Source organism: Oryzias melastigma, linkage group LG7, assembly GCF_002922805.2.
Source record: "Oryzias melastigma strain HK-1 linkage group LG7, ASM292280v2, whole genome shotgun sequence".
Taxonomy (NCBI): Eukaryota; Metazoa; Chordata; class Actinopteri; order Beloniformes; family Adrianichthyidae; genus Oryzias; species Oryzias melastigma.
Window position 1 is genome coordinate 17,166,612 of NC_050518.1, and position 25,923 is coordinate 17,192,534.

Here is a 25,923-nt window from a genome sequence, read left to right on the forward strand (position 1 = left end):
TGATGGGAGATTATCTTGCTAAATAGGTCCTATTTCTCTCTTTGGGACAGCATTTAACCTACTTTATGGTATTACAAAATTCATCTATTTCATTCCATTACAATTCTAGGTATTTTAAAATCTTTTCTAATCAAACTTAATCTAATGTGGAATGAGTTTCCACCACATACTGACTGCAGAAAGCTGAGCGATTTAAGTGAAACTTGCAATATAAAAATGTGAACGTTTTTCTTGCTCAAGATGGTCTGGCTTTGGAAGAAATTTTGCAAGCTGAACAAATTTGAAAGAAAAAAAAGTTATAAATAGTTTTGGATGTAGCACAAAAATCTTAGCAGTCGATCTGTAGAAGATAACACACAAATGTCACTACAATCTAGTGTCTCTTGATACCAGAGGTGCCTAAACCTTTCACCTCAAAAAAGAATTTGTGAGTCACGATTAAGTGCAAAAATGTCATCATGTTTTGGAAAGTGTGTAAATATGTTGGCCTTTTTTTTACTTTTTACATCTCCTATGTTTTATATTAAACAGCTAGAGTACAACAACTGATTTACTTCAATCTATTCAGACAGCCCTAGAACTTATTTCAGTTCACTAAATACATTTCACTCCTGTGTACCAAAGTTTCCTTGTTTATTAGCCAAACTCCTCCAAAACCTGGGAGACAAATCCAAAATTTGGGTTTTAAAGTGTTTTTTTTTCCTGAACACTCATGACATTTTTTTTCCATCTTAAATTAACATAGTTGCAAGCAAGAACTTACCAATCCACCCAAAGAATCATAACTGATTCTATCTAACTCTCTTAAAAAATAATATTTTGCAATTTTTTGTGGATTTCATCAAAAAAACATCCTAATTCTAGAAAATATGAATTTTCTGTCAATTATTTGAAGTAGTGGGCTATACAGGGTTAAATAACAAGAAAAATAACTTTTAAAATATGTTTTACATGAATAAAAATATTATCGTCTCAGAATGTTTTTCTCAAAAGAAATGTGAATAATTATTGCACAAGTTAATAAAAATATGATAGCATAAACTTAAAAAAAAGTAAACAAGTCAGACTTAAAAATATAATATCACAGGTATTCTGTTTGTCAAGGAAAAGACAGAGTAATCATTCTGTACATTGCACACCAAACAATGGACTTATTGCAACATTTCTATTATAATCTTGTGCCTAAACTGCTACATCTTTGTGCTGGAGTTGTGGAAAAGGCAAATGAAAGCATTTGAACAAGATTTAAAGACAAACAATTCAACTAACACAAACATATATTTAAGTTGAGCCTCTAAAAATAAATGAAGGACATACACTTTCACTGGAAATGAATCGTTTTGAATTAGTAGTGACCAAAATGGCATGTTAGGCTTATAAAACACACATTTTGTCTGGCTACAGCTTAAAGTTTCAAAGCGTAATAATGAAGGAGAAACATGTACAGCAATCTGCACTGATTATAACAAACAAGCACATTTACAGCTACGAGAGAAAGAAACAGCAAAGAATAAAACAGAAGACAACATCAAGATTCCTCATGGGGGGAATTAGAGGCTTGGCCATAAAATACATGAAAAAAAACAATCAATGACGGCACAAAAGTAGCGCAGGTTGCATGCATTTCTGGTGTTGTTTGTCATTGTGGTGCGCAGGTGAGGATTCGGTTTTCTGCAAGTGCTTTCACAGGTAAAAATGTGCGAGTCGCCGCCGCACCGGGCCGGCTCAGCGGGAGGAGGGGCTGCTGCAGCCTGAAGCAGAGCAACAGAACTGATGGGCGCCCTCGTCCTCCTCACTTGGAAAGCAACAACGGGACGAGCCACAACACAGCAGCAGACAGGACAGCGGGCAGATGGAGAGAAAACAGAGAAAGAGCGAGACAGGAAGTGAAAAGCTGCACGAGACCAACAGCAGAAAGAGAAAAAAAACCTAAAGAACACATCTACAGCAGGATAGATTGTTCAGCTTTTTTGGAGAATATTCTGCTGGCATCCTCATCAAATGTTGCGCTCTTTATTTTTTGTGGAAGCACATCCAATGCCATTAGATGGCAGTGTTGGAGCATCATGCAGAGATGTAGAAGCATCAGCTGGAGGATGAATACAGGGAGAGATAAAGGGGGGTGGGGGGTGGAATCAGCAGGTTCACTTGTGACTCAGTCAACCTTCATCCCGTAGCTTTTTGAAGAACTTCCTTTTCCAGAAGAGCTTCGAGTCTGTCAAACTGGTAGGACGGCACAGCTTATTATTAGTAACTGCAGGGAGTGGTAGCAAACTGAAGCACAAGTTGTTTAGTGGGGTAAAGGAGGCAAAACGGCAAGCATAAATCAAGTAATGGGGCAACTAACAGGTTGGAGCAACAGGGAGAGAACTAGGTGGTGGTGTCAGGATTTAGGAATGTTCAGAGGGGACTTTACAGCTTATTTTTGAGTACTCACTGTAACCAGGCCCCACTGAGGCCCTTACCTGTCCTCCTGCTGTAAGCTTTGGTCAATGGAGGGACAGCAGTACTGATGGAGAGTGCCGAAGCTGTGAACTGTCAGACTGGTGGGAAATAAAGCTGCAAAGGCAGCGCTGCTCCCTGCCGTGGGAGTGGTGGGAGCTGAGAAGGGCTGCCCCGAGACGGACGGAGGCCGGACACTGACAGGAAGGAACATAGATGGGCGACAAACACACACACAGCAGAGTGGATGGAGCAGAGAGACACGTGCGGTCAGCGCTGAAGCAGATTCAGAGACACACAGAGAAAGCATTTGAAGCTGCACATTTACAGACAATCATAAGAGTTTAAATGAGAGTGATGAAAAGTAATGTGCAGGAATGCTGCATCTGACCTCCTCACAACCACACAAAGAAAACTGGTCGAGCTGGAAACTAACTTGTTGCAGAGATACAATGGAAATAAAAATAACAAAGTAAAAGAAAACCAGCAGAACAGACTGTTTCAACAGTGTTTTTAGCTTTGCGCTGCTACTCTATTGAAGATATAACGCTCTATCCACTGTGATTCACAAGGGAGCTCTTTAATGGATCAACATGTATGGAAATGGTTGAGCTATTTTTATAAAGCGCGCAGAAGTGCACGTAAAACACAAGCCTCCTCTTTTGGCAGGAGTTTGAGCGGCTCCATCTGCAGCTGAAGAGTGAGCAGTGGTTGACATTAGCATGTAAATGTCTGGTTCCTCACTGAGGGGCCAGCTGCTCTCAAGGACACGCAGTCCCCGTCACTTTAGCGAGGAAACACTTTCAGGGCCGCAAAGTGGGTGAAAGTGGAAGCGAGCGGCAACGCTCGAGCAGCTGGGTGACGTCTTCCAGCTGTGCGAGACGCAGCCGCTCCGCAGAATCCCGGATCTCACACAGTGGAGTTACTCCAAAAACAACTGCTGCTTCAGAAAACAGCACTTAAGATGAATGGAAAAAAGATTCCTATTTTTTCTTTGCCAAAGCTGTTTAAAGACCCACTTCAACCATTTATTGAGCTATAAAAGTGTTCCCAGTGGTCTTTTAATTAGGATTGTGCTGTTTTTAGCCAAACTAAACACAAAAACTGATGTTTTCAAGGACATAGTTTCTCCAGAGCAGCAGTAGTTCATTATAAATTCACCTCAGAATTGTTGGTGGGACTGTCAGTGGTCTTCCTTTCCCCTCCCTGAGAGTTTGTGGCCCGCCCAACGCATTTTCTACATCACAAACACAATCTTTTTAAACTACTTTTTATCATCTGTTTCTAATTCACAACAATTCGACTAAAGAAATACTCAGGAATGTCATTTGAAGATTAATTTTCTTTATATATGTCCGCTATCAACAAAAAAATGCCACAAGAAAATGTAAAAACACCAAAAACAATTTTGTTAGAGTAGAGCCCCTTCGATGAAAATTGTGTTTTTGGTGTTTGCTTCTCATGGAGGACAACTCAAAAGAAGAAAATAATATTTCTTTAGTCAAATCATTGTAAATCAGGACCAGATGAAAAACTGCTGTTTAAAAAGGCTTGTAGGTGTGACATACAAACTACAATCAGAGTTACTCTGCTCCATTCAGATGCATCCACTTGAACAGAAATAGATCTATCATACATATTCTAATAGTGACTGGTCTCTAATAGACGCCGGTCTCCAATAAATACCCAAATTGAGCAAAAACTTGCCTGATTTGAGCAGACTCAATCTGGCAACACTGGACGCTGGGCGTCTGTGGTATTTGTGTTCTTTAATGATGGCCAAGAAACACTCAATCAATTTAGTGTTAAAATTTTGTGTGGTAGCATATGCCAAAGAACATTCTGGTTAGGAATCTGCACGACATTTTAGGATGGATCATAAGCGTATCCAAGAACAGCACAAGCGTATGGGTAATATTGAGAGGACGCCGCAGGAAACAAGCAAGCGATTTCCTGGTTGAGGTGCAAAGAAAACGAGCAATGAATTAGTATAAATGAGTATAACTGCTTTTAACTTGTGTTACTGAGCAAAGATGGAAAGGTGCGCGTGTCTCCAGCAAAATGAATCACATGAAAGCAAAGAGGATTTATGATACGAAGATTGATGATGCTTCAAAGAAACGTTCATACCCAGGGCTGTTCAGAACATAATTCAATGATTTAATCATTTCAATAAATCCTAAAATGTTCATCTGGTGTTGCCTGCATTTTCTGACCAAATTCCACCGCAAAACGAACCTATTAGCCATCATCATACAGTCTGTGAGGGAATTAACGCCAGTCTTTAATAAATGCCGCCCGGCTTCCACAATGTTTGGAACACCAGGGATACTTTTGGAAGATACATGGTATGTATGCCTTATTTTTCCTCAGCTAAGATGGCATCTGGCTAAAACTGTAAGCGGGATAGCTCAAATATCACTTGCCATTTTTGCTTCACTGGTAATGTTACTGGTTGTGAGTGGTTATAAGCTAGAAGGATAGTGCAACCAAAGGGCTGAGGGGAAATGAGCACTGGCTTACTTCACGCCAATGGTCCTGCCCATAGCACAGAAGTGGATTTTTAATTAACTACTCCCGCTCTACAGAAAGTATGTTCTAGAAAACAAGGCAGGTTTTTTTATTTAGGCAAAAAAATGACATAATTAAAAGACCACTAAGAACACTTTAACAATAGAGCAAAAGATGGGGCTTTAAAACAAGTGATATGTGACAGTTCTTTTCTCTGAGACCAAACAGTCTGAAAATACAACAGTCCATGCCAACCTCCTCCATGAGTAAGAACATACAAGACATACAACCACTCCATCTGTCACGAGCGCCCTGAAATACTCCTAATCAAATATAGTTCTAACTCGCGTTTGACTCACTTGAGCTAAAAACAGCACAGGCCACTTTAGGTTGTTTTTTTCTTCTTCTTCTTCTTCTTCTTCTCCCCCCTGCAGAAATTACATTCGTCTGACCTTCTAAAAAAACTACTAGAATGAGAAGCGGTTTGCGTCATGGGTTGAACTTGCAGAGAATTATCATCAAAATCTGCAGCTCACCCCCCAGGAGCTCCTGCAGAGCCTTTTGTTGCAGGAATATTAAGCAGAAGCACATCATTTCCTCATGAATCAGTAAATACCAGGAGCAAAGTTTAATGAACGTGAACATTTGGGTTACATTTCCCGGGAGACAAGAGCACCAATTTACAAAGGATTTTTGTTCCTTAACTCCTGGAACACAGAAGTCTTTTAATTTGAAAGTAAGTTTTGCTTTATTTTTTGATTGCCACAGTTCTCTTTTAGACTTTAAATAAAACAAACAAAAAACAAATAAGTTACTTATAAGGGCTATGATATAAAAACATTAGGATAAATCTGCTGCATAAGTATATAAGTCTTTTTCCAGCAGCTTTGTGCTGTGACCTCCCTGTGCTTCATTAGGATGTTTTAGGATGCGATGCGTAGCTGAAGCTTCACGCCTTCCCTGAGGACATCTGTACCAGCCGATGCTTTTCCAGGACAGCAACCCAGCTGTGACAAAGTGTTTATTTGTTCAGGGCACTTCACTAAAATTGCTCCACGAACAAAGCCCGGCATAAAGCCGGATGGTTCTTCAACCGGGGGCTGTTTCACACTAAAAGGCCACGAGCTGCGAGTGAAATAATATCAAGTTTCCGTCTTGTGTTTGGCATTTGAGTCTTTTCTGCAGGCCACCTGAGCTAAAAATGCATCGAAACCTTTGAGTTTTTATTACGACAAACAAGTTTAACTTACAATTTGTTTTTATTTTAGCAGCTTGAATCAGTTTCCTGAACGACATGAGCAGTCTTGATCAATGGTCCTTCCCATGGAGCAGAAGCAGCAGGAGGGGGTCTTTTAAAGCAGAAAAAAAAAAAATCAATTCTGTTTCTTACGGGCAAAAGCTCAATAGAAGAAAGTTTTCAAAGAAATTCTGCTTTTTATGGAGTTCTCCAGAGAGTTATGTACAGTGATGGGCTAAATTGAAGGAGGCAAAGAATAAAAAAAGCTTAACTTTGACCCTTTAAATTATAAGATGAAAAAGGAAAGAATAGTTTGGAGAAATGTTCTGCATTCTTGAATAAAACAAGTCAGTCTAACAGCTTCAGTCTGTGAAGCATAGTGGCACACACCAATTCTAGAACTACTTTGAAATACTACCAGTGTAATAGCTACCCAAATCCTCCCCAAAAATAGTAGAACTATACTTTGCAAGATGTGATGGCCAGCGTGTGGAAAGCTTAAAGTCGTACTCCCTTTTTATTTTTAGAATGAATAAAGTGCAGGTTTGATTCTAGCTGTGTGGAAATTCAGTTGTTTTCATCTAAAACCTAAAATTCCATAAGATTTTAAGAAAAGTTTTGCTTCAATAACATTTGAGTAACAATCTGATCCATTATTCTGACACGGTCATGTAAAGAACAAATGCCCTCCTTCTATTCTAATGGAGTACTCCAACCAAACTGTGTGTGGGTGGTGCAATTATATAAAAAGTCAATGGAAAGGATTAGATGTGGTTTAGCATGAAAGCGTGTGAATGGGCATAAATATGCATGCGCACAAAGAAAAAAAATAATGAAAGAAATACTTTTATTTTGTAAGGAACCAATCTGAAAAGGATGAACTAGAGCAGCTGATTATTTATTTCTTAAATCTTTTAGCTGCTTCCACTTTTAGTGCAAAAATAAGTGCACAAAGAGGGGTGACTATTTCTGGACTTAAACCTTTCCACAGCCCTTGAGGGACAAAAGGTGCGACCCCCAATATAACTAGTATTTTAAAAGAACGCAAAACTGTTCAATTCAGATTCCTTTAAACAGCGTTCTCATCGTTTCACATTTCTGCTAATGTTTCATTGTCTTTGTGACTTAAAAAACTGTAAATTAAAGATCTGATGGGTAATCCATCATCACTCAAGCTCAAAACTGAACACAGAGAAGGTTTCAGAAAGTGATTTGGTGAAGATATAGACTTGAGCCTTGGTTAGTTTCTGGATTCAGGTCAAACTGTCAGATGGATGACTCTCGCTTATGAAGGCGTTTGTGGTCAAGTCAAAGAAAACACTCTGTGGTTACAAAACAAGCATCCCATTTTGAGCTGTGTGTGGTGGAGGTGAAAGTTAGATGTTGCATCTTTAGCATCAGTATTAGGACTAATTTGTTGCCAAAGTAATTAATTACAGTAAAAATATCACTTCTGATGAATCCAAGTACTGCAATGCATTGCTAATACATTTTAAGTGCTATTTTACTCATTTCATGTTCAGTTACTTAAACAAATTACAACAATCAGATGTTTTCAGCTACTTTTATGCTTTTGTTAGGCACTGTATTTATCTTACTCTTTCAATGCCAGAAAGGCTTCTGGTTCTCTATTTGGAAAAAGTAATATACGAGTCAAGTAACAAAACACAATTCTGAGAGTTAGACAAGAGCTACTCTAAAGTGGGACGAAAAAAGTATTTTTCCCTCAACAATTCTTCAAGCTGTCCCACTTGATGTTGATGATGTTCATCATTATACACTTCAACTGTGAGAAACAGAATGTAAAAACATAATTTAGGATGTCAAATTGTATATGTATTTTTTTAACTAAATAAGTATTTGGTCAAAAAACAAAAGTTCACCTCAATATTTTGTGATTTTACCTTGCTCAACAATGATGGAGGTCAAACGTTTCCTATAGGTCTTTATCAGGTTGGGACTGTGGCTGCTATTTTGGTCCATTCTTCCATGCAGATCTTCTCTAGAGCTGTGATGTTTTGGGGCTCCTATCACAGATTCTCTACTGGATTGAGGTAGAGAGATTGGCTGGGCAAGTCCAAAATCTTAAAATACTTTTTCAGTAGCCACTCCTTTGTTGTCTTGATCAATGTCAGGCTGGAAGATCCAGCTATGTTTAATACTCAATTCTCTCTGATGGAAGAAAGTTTTAGCCCAAAACCTCATCATACATGGACCCATTCATCCTTTCCTTCATAAGGACCAGTTGTTCTGTCTACTATTAGAAGAAAAACTGTTCCAAAGCATGAAGTTCCCGCCCCCATGCTTCACAGTGGCTATGATGATCTCGGAATACAACACAACATTCTTTTCCCTTTAAAAACGGTCTCTGAAACAGTACTGAACTATGAGGGTCTGGATATGTTAGATCTGGATATATCTAAGAATATCATTTAATAACAATTTAGAGTTGAAATTTCGAATGTGACTACTTTTCGTATTTAATTGAGTGTCCTTTAAATGGTTAAACTTCACAACTTGCAAAGGCCAGTTTTTCTTCACAGTTTATCTTTTTATAAGAAGTGCGAAAACAATTCCCTCCACCTTTACTTAATGCTTGCTCAGTAAAAAATTAACAGCTTGAAAATACTTGTTTTTCCCGTTTATAGGTCATTGTTAAAATGCAGATTAGTTGGCCTCGTCTTATTGATCAAACTGCCTTATAACAACCACCATGAATCTTTCATAACTTAATGTTTCTTGCTCTATGTAGAGCACCTTAAGAAAACCTCGATGTGGACTGGCGCTTTATAAATAAACTGAACTGTAGAATGTGTGTAGGTGGAGGGTTTGTTTGCCTAGCAGATTCAAAAAAATGTTAAGTGGTTAACTTCAGTTAATTACAGAACTTAAACCTTTTAAATAGCACTTCATAAATACTAAAATATATCTCAATTTAACAGATTTTAAGTGTTACAAACTGGCTTCCATATCCGTTTGCAGTTTTGCCAAATCCCATGCAATACAAAAAGATGATTAGATCCCTGCGGCACAAAGAAAGGAAGGAATCTAATAAAAATGAACCCTTTAACCTGTGCAGCTTCAACTGGAGATACAGAGAGAGGCAGAGGGAGGTGTTATGCAACCCTGAACGATGCTCGTACACAGTGTGTGGTCCTACACAGCCAGGAATTGTATTTTATCAGCAGTACCAAGTGCCTCCTGTTGGACTATCCCCAGTGAGGCAACTGTTGACAGGCTTATCCGGAACATTATTTCTACTCCAAGAGTCTCTGAGAGCCGTAAAACACAAGGCCTCTTCTCCTCCGTAGAAAACCACTACCCACATGCACCTTTAGTTTCTATAAATCTCTCATTCTGTTATTAGAGTCCCCCCACAGAAAGGAAGAAGGTATTAAAGCGGCGAGATCAGCATATGAATCAATGCACTGCAAGCACAAAACTCAAGTCGAACCGGGAGAGGATGAGGAAAAAGAAAGGACGAGTAGTTGGAAGGGTGAGTGAGCTTTTATTTAAGTGAACTGACAGAGGCTGGAGGCAGAAAGGTGAGTGGGAGGAGGGAAAACTATGAAAACAAAACGAGGCAAAGGTGAAAATAAGAGGAACAGAAGTAAGAGAGAGTGTGTGTGTGTGTTTGGGGAGGCGTGGCGTGATGGAGTGTTTCCTTGAACTGGAGTGGTGGCATCAGGGGGGTGTCAGTGGGTAGTGTCTATGTATAGACCTGCGAGCGGAGTGGGAGCACGACTCACATGTGGCAGGAAGATATTAAACTGCGCTGCTGTGGCAGGTGTACACGCAAGCAACACCCTCTTCATAAACTGTCTAAAGGCCAAGAGGAGCGCGAGCGCTTCCATTTCTGGGAGCTTCCGGAGAATCTGTCCACTCCGAGCTGGGCTTTCTTTCTCCACTCGCCATTGTCTGTGTAACAAGCGTGTAGGAGCGCACTGCGTCATCCCACCTCCAGCATGTGACCCGCCTGACTCCGACTGTCAAACACAAAATGTTTGGTAACCACACATGCTGCATCCCAGCCGAAAGTTAAGTCTTTATACCCCTTTCTTCAGCCAGCTTTTCCACAACCAGCCTCACTGGTTTTCCACCAAGAGCTTGAGTCTCCCGCTGCTTGGCAACAGCGTGGACTGCCTGTGTGGGTGTGTGGCGCCGAGTGCCAGGCAAAAGCACCGTCGAGGAGGGGCACAGTTACAGTTACGCCTCAGCTACGCACACCAGACACCTGCTCTGGGTCCGTATGCACATGTGCGTGTGCGGCGGATTGGCTTTTAGCTGAATAAGGCTGGAGTGAAAGGAGAACAATTAGACTTCATTTAAATATAACGTGGGCGGCATAAAAAGTGAATCAAGAAAACGGGATCCCAGCAGGTCACCAGTAGGAAGACCAAAACAGATCTGGGTCATAAAGAATAACTAACCGTCTGTAACCATGTGTCTCAGGCACCACACCTTCCCCCTTTTCCTTTTGGTGACTGTACGGAGGAAAGGGCTGCATCTGTCTTCAGTGCGTCCCCTTTCCTCCACATCAAGTCGTCATTCAATCCTGCTTCTGTCTTTCACCTCGCTCCTGCTCTCACTCCTACCCTCTTTTCAATTCTCTCCATCTCTCTATTCTGTGTTCCTCGCCCACAGAGTTCTTCACAGAAGAGCTCACAGCGTTCCCACGGTAACCAGTATCCCTATTCTGCTCTGCGGAACGCGTGCAAGAGTGTTTGACAAACATCCCGCCTCAAAAGTGCTACTTATCTGTACGTGAATGGGAAACCGTGTGAACAAAGCGACAAGAACACCTGGAAGACGCGTATATTTGCGTTCACCAAAACGGGAATTCTGTGATCCGTGAAACTCCTGGTAGAAAGAGCAGGGGGCAGCACTGATGACAATACCCGTAATTATGTTAAGAGACACTGGCGACGTGGACAGCGGCCTCTGCCTTTTTAACTAATGACAAAGCAAGACCCCCTAATCGGTGCAGCGATTCATCGCAGATGTTAGAACCCAACTGCTCTCTGCACACGGCTGAGAAGGGCTGGAGAGAGGTTGAAGTGGTAAGAAAAACAGGAAAGACGGCGTGTCACGGTCAGAGCATGGGCGAAGGGGAGCGGGTGGGAGGAAACGAAGCAGGATGAACCAAAAAAGTAATATAGCAACTGTCTTGAGACGAGCTTTACAGTTTCCAAAGCAACTGAACTGCATTCCTCACAGCTTTCTCGCCCTCATTCACTTCCAGTTCAAAGCTTTACATCGCCGCTATTCACCTGCCCTCTTACAGCTGAAGCATAGACATACGCATTAGGATGTAAATGAAATCCGCAACCTATAATTAGCCTGTGGCTTATTCGTTTATGGAGGAGAAGGAAAATGGGAGGAAAAAAAATGTATTTTTTCACTGCATAAGATGTTCCTTCGATGCAAAAAGAGTGCTGTCACTGCATTCAACTATAAAGGAACTCCACACAGACTGTTGGTCAGTGCAAATCTATAATCTAAGAAGCAGTTCTTGACATTTATTGAAGAGCAGATAATTTGATTTGATCTCCCAACCATGATTGGACCAATAACTTGTGTTGCACTAATTGGATCCTTAATGCCACAAGAGGAGCCTAAAGTGAAATTGGTAGCAGTTCAAATACAAGTAGGGCTGGGTTGATAAAATCAATTCATCGATTTGAATCGATTTAAGCTAAACTGATCAATAATCGATTAATAAAAATATACAGTAGATTGATTTAGCACATAAAGTGAAAGTCCGCTAGCTTAATGCTAACGTTTAATGGAATTTCCCAAAGGATGGCTAATGCTAACGCTCGGTCGACCTAAACATATATTGCTGACTAAATGAGCATCTTTATAAACTCAAATGCATGAATTTTCCACCCATTTAAGGAAATATTTTCAAAAATAACCATTTGTGGTCTAGGCACAGTTTTTTACACATACTTTCTTCTTATTTTGGAATAAGGTGTAATACTACAGCACGATCGCCACCTAGTGGCCAAACTGAAACACCCTCCAGGAGAGGCAGAACAATGTTTACAATAGTAATGATCTGAACATTTTTGTTAGAGCTTCTCCTTTTTAGAAACCATGTAACACTGTATGTATTAACAATCTGATTATTTCACTAATACATTTTACAGTATGCAAACTTTATCAGAATAATATAAATATCTTCAAACATATAGTAGATTATGAATGTATTTCTAAACAAATGTGTAAAAGTATGTAAACTCAAAATTGAATTTAATTGAGAGGATTGAAAGAATGGGAAAAAAATCGGAATCTAATCGTTTCTGGAAATTATTATCAATACTCACCCCTAAAAACAAGTTGCTAGTTTTTGCTACCGTTAGCTCTATACATCTAATAAAAATAAATAAATAAATAAATAAAAACACGCAACATTATAACATTTAAAAGAAAAAAGCCTAAAAGCAAGTTAAAGACCCACTCTGATGATAATGGTGATTTTAGTGTTTTTAACATGTTCTTGCAGCATTTTTCTGATGATGGAGAACATATAGAGAGTAAAGTATTCATGAAACTGCATGTTTTCATGTTCTCGAGTCATGAATCAGGAGCAGACAAAAAAAGCTGTTTGAAACAGATTGTATTTGTGGCGTCGAGATCCACTTGTCGACGACTAAATCGCTTTCCTCGTCCGAGCTGGCGTCTGGCTCAAAACTGTATGGCTGAATAGCCCAAATATTGACCACCATTAATGTTAGGGGGTGTGAGGGGCTGTAAGCTAGCTGGAGAGCATGTAAACAGAGAGCTCTCAGCAACAATGTCCTAGAAAACCATACAAGCTTTCTGATTTAGGCTAATCATATGATTAAAATACGCTTTATCACTAGTTAAAAAAAAGATTTTGTCCATTTACAAAGCTTATTTCTAGATTGATATGGAAGGAGTTTTTTAAACTAAGATTGAAAATCTGATTCCAGTTTGATAAATGAAACATAAGAGTGAAGAATTCATGAAGATCGTCTGTCTCTGTCTGTTAGACAGCAGTGGCCTTGATGAATCCCTTTTTTGGTTTATTTTGTGCGGCTGCAGCATGTGTTGCCAAGTAGCTGTTAAAATACACAAGAACCCCTTCGGTTTTTATATTTTTACTCCATCAACTCCACTGTAAACTTGTCCGACACATGTATGTCGAGTAAAACAAGCTACGGTTGTGTACGACACAACAAAACCAGAGCAGCTCGTTCGACTAAACATGGCCATCTGTACCAGAAGCTGACAGCATTTGTTGCCCTAGAGACAAAATCCAGGTGCTCCTCGTTTTTTTTAGTTCACTGAAGACACTTGTAAATGTGTCTTCAGAGGTCCAGGGTACTTCACGACTAAATATAAATGAGCACTGGCGTATTGTTGTCTTTTTTTTTTATTTTGCGTTGCATGCACAGCATGAAGCCATGTACACTCACTTCACTAGAGGGCAAAAAGCACCACCCACATACATTTGCCTCCCACACACACTTATCCTCATCATTTAAATTTACGTCAGCCTGAATTGTAATCATATTTTCCTTTATTATTTCCACTATGAATTCGGAATTTGACAAGAAGAAATAAAAAGAAAATAAGAGGGGGTTCTGGAGAAACGGTTTCAACCAGAAAGTTATGGCAAATACATCCCGTAGTGGAGCATGTGAGCAGGTCAGAGTTCTGAAAGAACCCACACGTTTGCCGGGGGCCGGATACCTACGTTACAGTAGGATGGAGGACAAAATAAATAAAAACGCTCTAATGGATGTATGGGTTTAAGTTGCAACGCGACAGCTGAGCTTCAACTCAATGCAAAAAAAGTGAGCAGAGAGGGGAAGAGAAATAAAAAAATAAGAGGAAAAGTGATTTCTGCAGCTTCTCTGAGTCATATCTGCAGCAGTGGTAAAAGGAAAGAGCGAGGGGGAGACGGTGAGTGTACATACGTGGGTATGTGAGAGAAAGAGTGTGAGAGATAGAAAAAGGGGTGTAGAGGAAGGGTTGCAAAGGGGATGAAGGCAGTGTGCAGCACAGCCACGCAGAAATTAGCAGCTGCTTCCAAAACAAAAGCCCACAGCAATTCTCCAGATTCCTAAAAAAGATTTTTTATTTTTTTTTTTTGCTGAGTGGAACCCATATGTAGAGATGGCAGATACTGTAGGCGCCGGGAGATGAGCGGGGACACAAGTACCTTCGCAGCACTCTTGGGAGCTTTTGAGCACTTCCATTATGACAGGGGAAATAGCACAGGTCCTTTTCGTTTTTCTTCTTTTCATTATGTAACAACTGCTCTCCAACTCTGAAGACTATTGTGGAGAAGTCCAGCAACCCCTTGCCTCTCAGATTTCACTCACCCAATGAGAAACAGGACAAAAATCTGATTGTTTCTGCTATAAAAATCATAAAAAATGAGCTCACACAGCCTTCACTGTCAACTTAATAAAGGTATTCTCTGGACACACTAATTACTTCGCTGCCAGGCTTCCCGCACGCATGTTACGTAAGGACACACATCTTTACACACAAATTGTACTTGCATGACTTTGCCCTCAAAATAACAACAACTAAACAGCTGCTGCACTCTCGGCGAGCTGTGACCATGCCCTCAACCCCGCTGCTTCTCGAAGAAGAGGACTCGACGTCAAATGCGATTTCACCCCGAGGCCTCAGACTCCTATTGTTTTCACCACCATTATTATGGCAGCATTTGGGGCAGCTGTTTATGGCACACTGCTGGGAGAAAGACGAGGGAGCAACTGTTTGGATGCACTTCCTACACGCATGACTAATAAAAAGGAAGATGGTTTATTCCGTCTGAAACCCAAATTGAGAGCTATTTGAGTCCCAGAGCGGGGAGGAGGACTCCTGCTGGAGGAACCGAGGCTAAAGAGGGAGCAAGTCGCTCCGACGTTGGCCCTCCCCTCCTGGCTCTTCCTCCCTTTGGTTTAACACCCTGTTGACAGATGGCAAGTCAGTGTGTGTGTGATCCACCTTTTCTCTTTTAGACTGAGGCCTGCTGGTCTTCCTTATTTGCAACATCACAGGCCGCGAAGGCGAACTTCGGCCCGTTTGTATCAAATCCACAATTAGAGCATACGGTCACAAACCAGATCTAACAGACCAGCTTGGCTTAGGGTGAGTCAATGCCGGACAGGGACAATATGGCTCTCGTAAAACAAATCTTCATTGGATGTGACACTCCGAATGACGTCTTGAGCCTCGATCCAAGGTCAGCCACATGTGCTAGGGGCCTTTAGCAAAGCAGGAACGGCAAGATCTACATAAGCAGCGTTAAACACCCACATGAAGAACTAATATGTGCCTCTGTGTAATGACTAAGTCCTCTCAGGGGAGGAGGAGAAGGTGCCGGAGAGAGCACCCAGCTGTAGTCGATAAGGGATTCGCATAAACGTGAATCAATCACTGATAAGAGGGTTGGGACCATGAGAAAACAGACGGTGAGCGAAAAAAACCATGAATAGCTGTTTGCGGAGAAACGAGTCCCTCAAAAAGGGCTTTATTTCTCTGTGTACTTCTTCACACGGGCTGCTGCCTACTCACAGGGCTCAGTGCTAAAAGAACAAAAGCTGACTTTATCTGCGTGTGCGTGGTTAAGGAAAAGCAAGGACAGATGCACTTGCTGTTTGCCAGAGTTGTGTTCTTGCAGAACTCTGGCATCAGGTGAAATAAAGAAAAAATACAAATCAGAAAAGACAGGAAAGCACAATAACCAAGTTGGGCTGCCACGATTAGTCAACTAATCGACTATTAAATAGTCGACAATACAATTTAAAAGTTAATTCGTTGTTACTTTATATTATATGGAGTCAGAGTGTAGTAAAGTGGAACATTATGATGACATTATGGTAGCTTTTTGGACTATTTCGGCATTTATTAAGCTTTTCAAAGGCTATTTTGAAGTTTAGCTAATATTTCAGCTACATGCTAGCTGTTTTGGCTAAATTAGAATTTCTTCAGTTTTTTAAGATAATTTGGAGTTTAGCTAATATTTCAGCTGGATGGTACTTTTTTGAGTAATTTAGGCTTTTTTGTTCTTTAGGCTATTTTGGAGTTTAGCTAATATTTCAGCTGCATGCTAGCTATTTTGGGTAATTTAGCAGTTTTTTAGGCTAATTTGGCATTCAACGAACATTTTAGTCGGCTTTAAACTTCAGCATTTTTACCTATCAATTTCAGCATCTTCAGTTATCAGCATTGGCATCTTCAGCAACCAAATTCAGCTTACAGCATTCACACTAGCATTATCCCAGGTAATGCTATATATCTAGTTTTCCATTAGTTTAAAGCTAATGATGGTTAAGATGTGTGCTTTACATCCAGTTTGCGCATGAACCGATTAGTCGACTAATCAAAAATGAATCAGTGATTATTCGAATATTAAAATAGTCGTTTGTGGCAGCACTATAACTAAGTGGGTTTTTTGTCCAAGCTCTCCTGCCTACAGGTTTATGTTTTTTTTTTTCAATTCATACTACTCCCATTTCACAAAGATAGTTAGAAAAATCAAACTCTCTGCTGGAAAATCACACACAAGATGATGAATACTTTGGGCATTCACAACTTTACCCATAATCATTTCCTACAGCGGTGTGGTGAAATATCCCCTCTCAGCTTTAGTCTAATTACTGAGTGGATTATCTCTGATGACTTGAAAGGCTGCTGCTGCTACACATCCTACCATTATGAGGGCTTAGCATATAAATGTTCTGACAGGCTTAAGAACCGACGCCAACAGTGGTCATCCCTACAAGACAGGAATCGCTGACACTCGCCGTAAGAATAGAAGCCAGCAGATGAAGTGTGAACTTACTTTCTGCGCAGGCTGGAGCTGGCGTTGGTGTCTGTGCTGTCGGTGCGCTCCAGCCGGTCGGTGGTGGAGGAGCCGCAGGAAAGACCTCGGGTCAGCCTGCCGTGGGTTCTCCTCTCTCGGCTGGGTGCCGGAGTATTGCCCGACCCGGCTGTCACCTGCGCTGCAGCTGTGCTGCTGTTCCCCCCACCAGCTCCACAGCTCTGATGAATGGGGAGGGACAGCGGTTGGCTGTGGTTCTGCTCGGGGGTGTCCGATCCAGGGGTCCGCGGGCTGCGCTCGTGCCGCAGGTCTTGGTTCTCCTGGCTTACCCGGTCCAGCTGGCCCTCCAGCTCCTCGATGCGACGCCGCTGAGTCTCCAGGAGCTTGGCCTGGCTCTCAATTATATTGTTCAGCTCCAGGAGGTACTCAACCGCCCGGTTGGGGCTCTCCGGGCTGGACTCCATGGTGGGGGCCCTTCCTTTGGCGGGGTCACCAGCCACAGTTTTGGACCCCGGCGGGGCCAAGATCCACCCTCCCCACCAGCCCTAATGAGTTGGGGGGAGGGAGGGACCGACGAAGTCTCTGTCAAAGGTTAGCTATAGACTTTGATGATCCAGAAACAGGAAGTCGATGAGTTAAAAAGGTTGAGGGTCTCAGGGTGCCTACATCTCCCCAAGGATGAGGGCAAACGTGGGCATTATAACATGTTAGTGGCTATAAAAAAGGTTGCAAACAAAGCTCAAAAAAAGGCCCATGACACCATCGTTTCCTGGAGTCATTTTAACAGGAAGCGCCATTTTTATCCAATTATTTCATCAAATTAGATCAAACACAGGTGGGCGGGGTGATAAAGGTAAATACTGTCAACTGAACCCAATATCTGACTAACTTTTCTAGCCTTGGGGGCTTTTTACTTCAGAAAAGCGAATTAATCAAAATAAAACAAAAAAATGAAAAATATTTGAACTAATAATAAAACAATATCACCCCAAAAAAACAACTATGTGGGGGTGATTCTTGCTGAGATTTGGCACTAAATATCAGGCGCTGACAATTATTACATAACAGAAAGAATTCTTCTTCCACCCACGTTGAATGTCCCCGCAGTTTATCCTCCAAAGGGATGCTTTCAACCCATGGTTTCGCCTGTCTCTAAAGCGCAAAAAGTAAACACGCTCGGTGCACAAAGTTCATTCTCAAAGTCCAAATCCCCCCCGCCGCTCCGCCAAAAACTACATGCCGCTGCGCCGAAAGTCACATCCCGACACGCGGCTCTCTTTTCATCCGAGAACGGTGCAGAGTTTACCTGCGCCGCCCGCATTCACGAAGGCTGCACCCCGCCGGGAAAGTTCTTCACCTCGTCTCACCCAGCGTCTGTCCGGAGAGTCTCCACAGCCCGGGCGAGACTTAAATTTACTTCTTCTGGTGTCTCAGAATTTCTTTGTTTTTAACCGCCATCTTTTTGTTGTAACATACAATCCGAAAAAAAACGTCCGACTTCTGAGGGTGTCGTCTGTGTCAGGTGGTTACTCCAGGGAGAAGACTGGCGGTATTTTTCCTCGGAGGTGTCGCAGAAACAGCGCTCGGTCTGAACTGCAGCGGCGCGCGCGGCTTCTTCTCCCAAAACAATCGACAAATAATAAGAGCGGAACTTCCGGAATAGACTTTCAGAATAAAAGAGGCACCACTCGCTAAAAAAATTCATTAAAAACTTTATTAACTTACACAAAATTAGTGTGAACGAGAGGATGGAGGTGAGATTGAAGGTCAATTAAATTCAGAAGTTATTTTTTAGGTTTGTGCTTGATTTTTTTAAAGAGTAGAAGCAAACAAAATGTATAAAATGAATTTTCTGCTAAGTTGTTTTTTAAAGTTGTTTTTTAAGCCCCCCAACTCCCACTTTATTTATTTATTTATTTATTTATTTATTACCATTTCCCTGTATGTTTTGACGTTATCTTAATCATGAAGAGTGTTTAGGAGCATGATGGAACATGATTGTTCCCTGAACCAGTTTAAAACGGTCTAAATGTAAAAAAGTAAAATAAATAAATAAAAAATAGCATTTTAAACATTTTAATTTCATACATCATATGCCTTTTAATGTAAGGAGACTTTGGCTTCTTAACTAACAAACAGTTTTATAAATCAAAATAATTTTGCTTTTTTTATTGTTTTTTTCATTTTTTCTATGCTTTGTGTTTGGTTTGATTGTATTTGTTTACGTTGAATACATTGTAGGATTTTAACCTGAAGCTTTAATTTAATGTGATATAAAAATGTATTTATTGATTAGTTGTTTACGTAACGCTTCAGGATCTTTTTTATTTATTATTATTATTATTATTATTATTATTAGATTTATTAAGTATTTACATTTTTACCTACAGTTACTTAATGTTAAAATTGAATCCCATCTTAAAACAATAATAATAAAATAACATAAAAAATTATAGGACTTTTATTTTTTAATTAAATCCACTGTGCTACTCCACTTCTTCTGGGACTCAGTAACATCTGATATTTTGATGATTGATTGCTAGCTTTTCTTTTCACGAATATAACAAAACAAGTTATTGTAATATCAAAACATTGCATCTAATTTTATGGTATTTTATTTTGAAAATCCCTGCAGCGTACCTGCACAGCTTTACAATTTGAGTAGCTGTCTAGAGCGCACAGGTAAGAAACAACTATGAACAACTATGCAAGGCTGCTCCCTACAAACAGTCCGAGAATCTTTTTGATGATTCAAACATTCATGTTAGCCACTGCATTCCTGAGCACTGAATTTAATTATTTTGTTTCCTCTTTCGTTTTCGAGTCCAGGATGAGTCAAACGGTGATGTGGCAGAGGACAGCATGATAGAAAGGGGACCTCAGAGTGATATTAAATTTAGTATCTCTGCTGTAATGTAGGGAATAAAGTGGTATAAATGTCCACCCCTTTCATTTAAGTGCAATACTTCACACAGGTGAGGGTTATGTTTGGCTCGAATGGAGAAATGAGAAATCCATGTTCTTTAAAAAGATTAAATCATTGATGTGGATGAAAAGATCTTGCTTTCCCTTTCAGTCTGCAAAGGCAATGATTCCTAACAAGGGGGCATGGGACCCTTTAGGGTTCTCTCACATTGCAGGTAAAAATACAAGGAATTCTGACTACATTAATGTAGAAACTTTGTGTCTATGTGTTCATTGAAGCTTTTACTCCTTATGACATAACTCAGTGGTTAGTTCAGCTAAAAACCACAAATAAATATAAAATTCCTGATTCTGAACTAATTAGAGCTGAGTGAAAGATTTAAAAAAAATGACTACATTCAACAACCGGAGCTCCCCTCCTCACCCTTAAGAGATTCCTGACAATTTTATGAAGCCCCAGTCTCTATAAGGGAGCATCAAAAGGTGGGTAACAAATAGTAAAAAGGGGAAAAAATATATGAAAAGCAGAAAAAATTCGATAAAATAGTTAATATTTAAAGCTAATTGCTTTTATTTAGCTATTAGGTGTCATATGTTTAATCTTAAGTCTTTTGAATTAAGATATAATCAGAGAAACAAAATACTCATGGTGCAATAGAGAAAAAAGAAGCACATCATTTAAGACATCTCAGCTTTTCAACTGGAGTGCACTCAAAACCAGCTTTAAAATGAAGTGGAGTCCATATTTTTGCTGCCATCTGCTGTCCTTTATTTCTTGTGGTGTTTCAACAGCAGAAATACAAGGAATCCATGACGACAACAAAGCATTGGTTCAGCACTTTATTTGCACTTTACAGTTCAGCCAAACATCCTTCTTTAAGAAATCAAAGTTTAATAAAAGAAGATTAGCAAATGTTATAAAATAAGTCTTTCAAATTCTATAGGCTGCCATGTATGGCCATATAGGCGGTTGCTCGTCGAGTCAACGCCCTGCTTTTTCTGGGCAGCACGGCAATGCAAACAAATGGACCGGGCACTCCACATCTTTAATTTGGTTTAGCGGGTTGTTGCAGATGAAGTAAATAACAGTCTGTGTCTCTCAGTGCTGCCAGAACGAATCAGCATGATATTGCTTTGACTCGGAAATAATAGGAACCCACTTTGTGCCGTGAAAATGATGGAAAGTCACCGTAGCTTCATCTTTCTCTTAATGGCTTATCTAGAGCAAAGTATCAGAAAACCTGAGTATATCAAAAAAAGATAATTTCATAGAAAAATAACATCTCATAGCATCCATCCTGTATAATGCCTATTCCTTTTTATAGATTTGTATATTTATATAACATAAAAATAAGAGAGAAAAAAAGAAAGGATGTGCTATATCGTCTTATGAGAGTTCAGAACTTTTCGATTTTGCTGCTGCAGATTTGAAGTAAGGACCCTTTATTTGGCTGAAATTACGAAACAGCCTATCTATATCTACTATTAGACACCCTGGAGCAAAGGTTTTCACAGTAAGAAAAATCAGTGGTTAGGATAAACTGGTTTGTTACCAAGGCAACTGTACGTGGCACAATGAGCACAGCACTCTCTTGAATCGAGATAGTGGTTTTGTTCTGACCCCACACGCACGCACACACACACACACACAAAGATGAACAGAAGCAGAAGTATGCATGTGATTGGCATCCCAAACATGGAGCATCCAAAAACCACACTCGAGCAGCAAAAACGTTTGATAATGACGAGGACAGGTACTGCACGACGAGCCCCGTTTGCAGCAAGATTAGGTAAGGTGTCTAAAATACAACAAAATGTAAATCTTTGATTTGTTCCGTAAGCAAACGAGTGAGAGGAAAGTGATATTTTAAAAGTGTTTTCACTCACCGACTTCATTTAAAGTTTGTCAACTACAGCCTTTATGTGTGGGCAAAAAGGAAAATTAAATATTGTTTTAATTCGTCTCAAACTGGACAAATCATTCCACAATTAGCTGACCACAAGGTAACAGAGGTGCTAAATGCACTTAAATTGAGCTCCATGTCCTGTGCATATAAGTGTTCTGCTCAAGAAACAAGGCCAACACTTAAGAAAAAAACAAAAAACAAATATATTTATGCAATATTAATATAAAAGACAAAGTGCATGTCACTACAATAACACTGCAGAGGAATCCACTTCTTCAAATGTCCTTAAAAATACTAATATTTATGTGTCTGCAGGGGAAAAAAGAAGTTAGTGTCTTATTTAGTAAATTAATTTTGCTTCTAGGGTTGGTGCAGTGGTTAGCACTGTCTCCTCACAGCGTAGGTCTTGGTTTGAAGCCCAGTTGGGACCTTTCTGTGTGGAGTTTGCAATTTCTCCACGTCCAAAAACATGCTCCATAGGTTAATTGGCATCTCTGAATTGCCCCGAGACGTGCATGTGTGAGTGCAGCAGACTGGCGGTGTGTTGAAAGTGTACCCCGCCTTTGCCCAACAGTAGCTGAGAACGGGTTCTAGGAGGATCCCAGTGTAGAAATGTGCTAAACCAATAAATCAATGACATATCTATAACATGAAATGTGATTCGTGTTGTTTTTTACTGAAATTGTGGAAGAATATTTTCATAGAATAATCAGAATATTTTGCTACTTGATAAATAAAAAAAAAAAAATCGGATCTATTAAGAACCACATAACAATTATGCAAAATTATAAAAGGAAAAAAACTCAATAGAGGTGAGATTATATACTTCTTCTCACTTCTATATAAGCGATAAATCAAACTCATTTTGATTTTAGTTAATAATCCCTATATATAAAGAATCAAATGTGACCTCGGTGTGTAATGGATGCACTAATGCAAAAAATTCCATTTACAATTTCTTATAATCTTCTTACATTTTCATTATTTTTTAAATAATTTATTTCTGAAATGAGTTGGATATGTCTGTGTGGTTTCTTGTTGTATTATCTACAACTAATGCTTAAAATAAACCAACAAATCAAATCAAATTAAAGTCAGGACATGTTTGAATCCATTATTTATCCATCATTGATCAGCATGTATCACAATGTCAACTATATATGATCCTTCATCAGTGAAGGAAAATGAGGCTAAGAGAGATAAATAAAATACTTCTCACCTTATCAGTTATTGATGGGAACAGAGCAGATCAATTTACAAGTCAGTCAGGACAGACTAAAGGGCAATGTCTCTGTGTATACTTTTGTTTAAGTGACCCCATTATACTGTAGTTTACTGATTAATACAATTGCTTTTAGATGAGAACATCTGCTGTAGTCTTTTTTGCAACTTTACAGCCATTTTTATAATATTTTATTTTACAATCTTGCATAAAATCCACAGATTTTACTGGGAAAAATGATCATTCTAATGTTAAAAGTTCCAGAACATATTTCTGTGTTACTTGTATGCATCTGTACATTATAATTCTAGTGATTTGATAAATATTTCATTGCACAGTGTTACATGTTTAGCCTGATGCTTCTCTTGAGCTCATATTTCTGCAGTAGCAGGATTTCTTGTTATTAAAGGACACTTTTCTTCCAATGATTTCTGACCTTCTCCGGACTCAAGTCGTCTTTTTACATCACAACCAGCAGGTCATGAGTTTAGACCCCAGTATGGTCATTACTCAGTTTCCATAAAGAAATCAACTTCATCTTGATCTTATATTCCTCATCCAGGTTTTTAATAGTATATATGGAAAACAATTAAAAAAAGCTGATTCATCTACGTTTTATTGGCAAGCCGTGACCTTTTGTCTTCCTTTCAACTCCTGACAACCTCGTCTGCTACCAAATGATCTGCAGATTGCAGCAATTTTGGCTGTAATTGGCAAGCCCACTGAGGTCGGTGAGTGACAGTGAAAATCATTCTCCCCGTAGATGACGACAAAACAAATCAAGCTGCAGATTTAGGATTTCGTCGCTTTTTAGAAACCTGTACCAACTGGACTGGAAACGGGGTTCTGTGATCACAGTTTGAGCCTTCGCAAAAGCCAAGTACCAATTTTCACACTCATCACACAATAATAAATAATTTGATAGGTTAACACTTTGTAATATGTAGGTATACTGCATATATTAAAATATTTAGACTTAATATGGTGTATTACAATACAATTATACAAATTAGGGCTTCTTTAAATAGACTATGTACAATATGGCCTGGTACTTTTACAGATTGCACACCTGGATCTGAAGGGGATTTGGATCGTCACAACCAAAGATCCTGACAGTAAGACAAAGAGGATACTGTACAAACGTTACACGGACTCCACTCAGAACAGGTCGTAGTGCAGCAGTCCAGTTGGATATGGATGAATCACAAATGGTTGCATTATTATTGCTCAGCATTGTCATGAGGTATATAGAGAGGGCGGTAAATGATCTGGTCAGAAGCGAATGTGTGATTGTGAAAAGGGAAGCAGATAAAAAAAAAATCAAAGTGTTGTTTAAAGAAAGCCAGCTGGAAGAAGACTTTGGGGAAGGATTTCACTCTTTTTTAGTTAAAAATTTCGGATCATTTAGAGCTCGGCAGCGTAAAGGCACAACGTAGGACTTCTACTGTTGACATCAAAGTGACTCAGATAAAGTTTGAAAGTGTGTGGCTCGTTGCAGACAACAAGTAGAGGTCTAACAGTGAGACATAATACATCACAGTATCATGCAGCTGCCGCATGCTCTGTTTCCAAGGAAAAAGTCAGGAGATGACGCTTCTTCTTCTTCTTCTTCTCCTCTGCTATGACGGTGACCTGGGCTGCCTGTTCTCCGGTGCAAACTGAACCAACCTTTGCTCGCTGGGTTTGAGCCAAAAGCCGGGCAGCGCCTCCGCCCTCGGCCTGCCCGTCTCTCTGGTGGCCACAGACAGCCCTGAGATGCTAGCTGCCGACGTGCTGACGTCAGACAGGCTGACGTCGGACAGGCTGTCTCCGGACTCTGAGTCGGCCTCCCCCAGCTGGTCTACAGACAGTGTGGAGGTGAGGAAGGAGAAGGGCTTTCTCTGTGACTCCGCCAAATTCACAGCAACTCCTGGTAAAGGCCTCTGAGAGGTCAAGGACTGGTCTTCATCTACCTCTTCATCTTCACCTTTGTCATAACCCAGGGACTCCGCATGCTCCGCCTGCTGGTTTTCATGTCTCACTAGCTCCCTGTACTCCGCAGCCATGTCCCACTCTACACGGCTTTCCAGCTCCCAGTTTGGCTCGAGGCCGGGAAGTCTTCGAGTGGGACTTGGAATGGGAAGACTACCTTTATTTTCAGTCTCAAAATTCCCTTCGTTCTCCCTCTCTTCCAACCTCCTCTCCACTTCAACAGGGGGTGAGTAACGCTCCTCCGGCTCAGACTCCTCACGTTCTGCCCTCCTCTGCCTCTCCTCACTCCTGCTCTTCCTCCCCTCTCGGCCTCTGCTCCTCCCCTTGTCCCTGTCCCGTTTCCGCCCTCTCACTGTCCTCCTTTCTGCGTCGCTGTCGGCATATTTCTGGTTGGGGTCTCTAGGTAAACTGTGCGAACTCCTTTTTCTCCTCCTCCTTCTGTCTCTGGACTCATGAGATCGGTCACTCGGCTCGGAGATGGGGCTGTGTAAATCCGAGCGGTCTCCTTTCAGTGACCCGTGCCTCCTTCTGCTCCTCACCTCCGACCTTTTCTCCCTCTTGTCTCCAGCTGATCTGCTTCTCCTCATCTGGTGGGAACTGCGCCCCCTCCTTCCAGTGGAGTTTACTGCAGCCAAACCCTGCTCCTTGGGGTTGTAGATGTGGGAGGGGGAGGTGATCCTCTGTTCACGGCCTGGACACATCACGGATGAAAGCAGGAGGGGGGGGGGGGGATGGAGTGAGGAAGCAGGTATAGGATAAGACAGGGATGCTACAATCCAGGACATTAGTGAGAGCAGTTACACAACCTGTATTAAAGCGCTCCGGGACAAAAACTTTTCATTGTCTTTTCAGGTCAAATTGTGTAACAATAGCTGTTGTAGTTCATCATTCCTTT

At 40.6% G+C, this 25,923-nt stretch overlaps 2 protein-coding genes across 8 annotated transcripts in view; both read right to left on the reverse strand.

The window, feature by feature from the left end:
- iqsec2b (IQ motif and Sec7 domain ArfGEF 2b) overlaps positions 1-18,748 on the reverse strand; it is a gene marked incomplete at its 3' end in the record, with an annotated part of 32,757 nt that extends 14,009 nt beyond the window's left edge. For 2 of the 3 annotated variants that reach the window (XM_024293019.2, XM_024293018.2), the window contains 1 exon segment: positions 17,025-18,748. In XM_024293019.2, the coding sequence (XP_024148787.1) occupies positions 17,025-17,467 (443 nt within the window). 3 annotated transcript variants of the gene reach the window in all.
- A 1,925-nt stretch (positions 18,749-20,673) lies between these two features.
- The window catches only part of LOC112159271 (membrane-associated guanylate kinase, WW and PDZ domain-containing protein 2), a 46,633-nt gene continuing 41,383 nt past the window's right edge, over positions 20,674-25,923 (reverse strand). For 3 of the 5 annotated variants that reach the window (XM_024293243.2, XM_024293242.2, XM_024293241.2), the window contains exon 17: positions 20,674-25,719. In XM_024293243.2, coding sequence (XP_024149011.1) covers positions 24,677-25,719 — 1,043 coding nt within the window. In that variant the 3' untranslated portion in view covers positions 20,674-24,676. The remainder of the gene's footprint in view (positions 25,720-25,923) is intronic. The other 2 variants (XM_024293245.2, XM_024293246.2) reach the window with 2 other exon arrangements.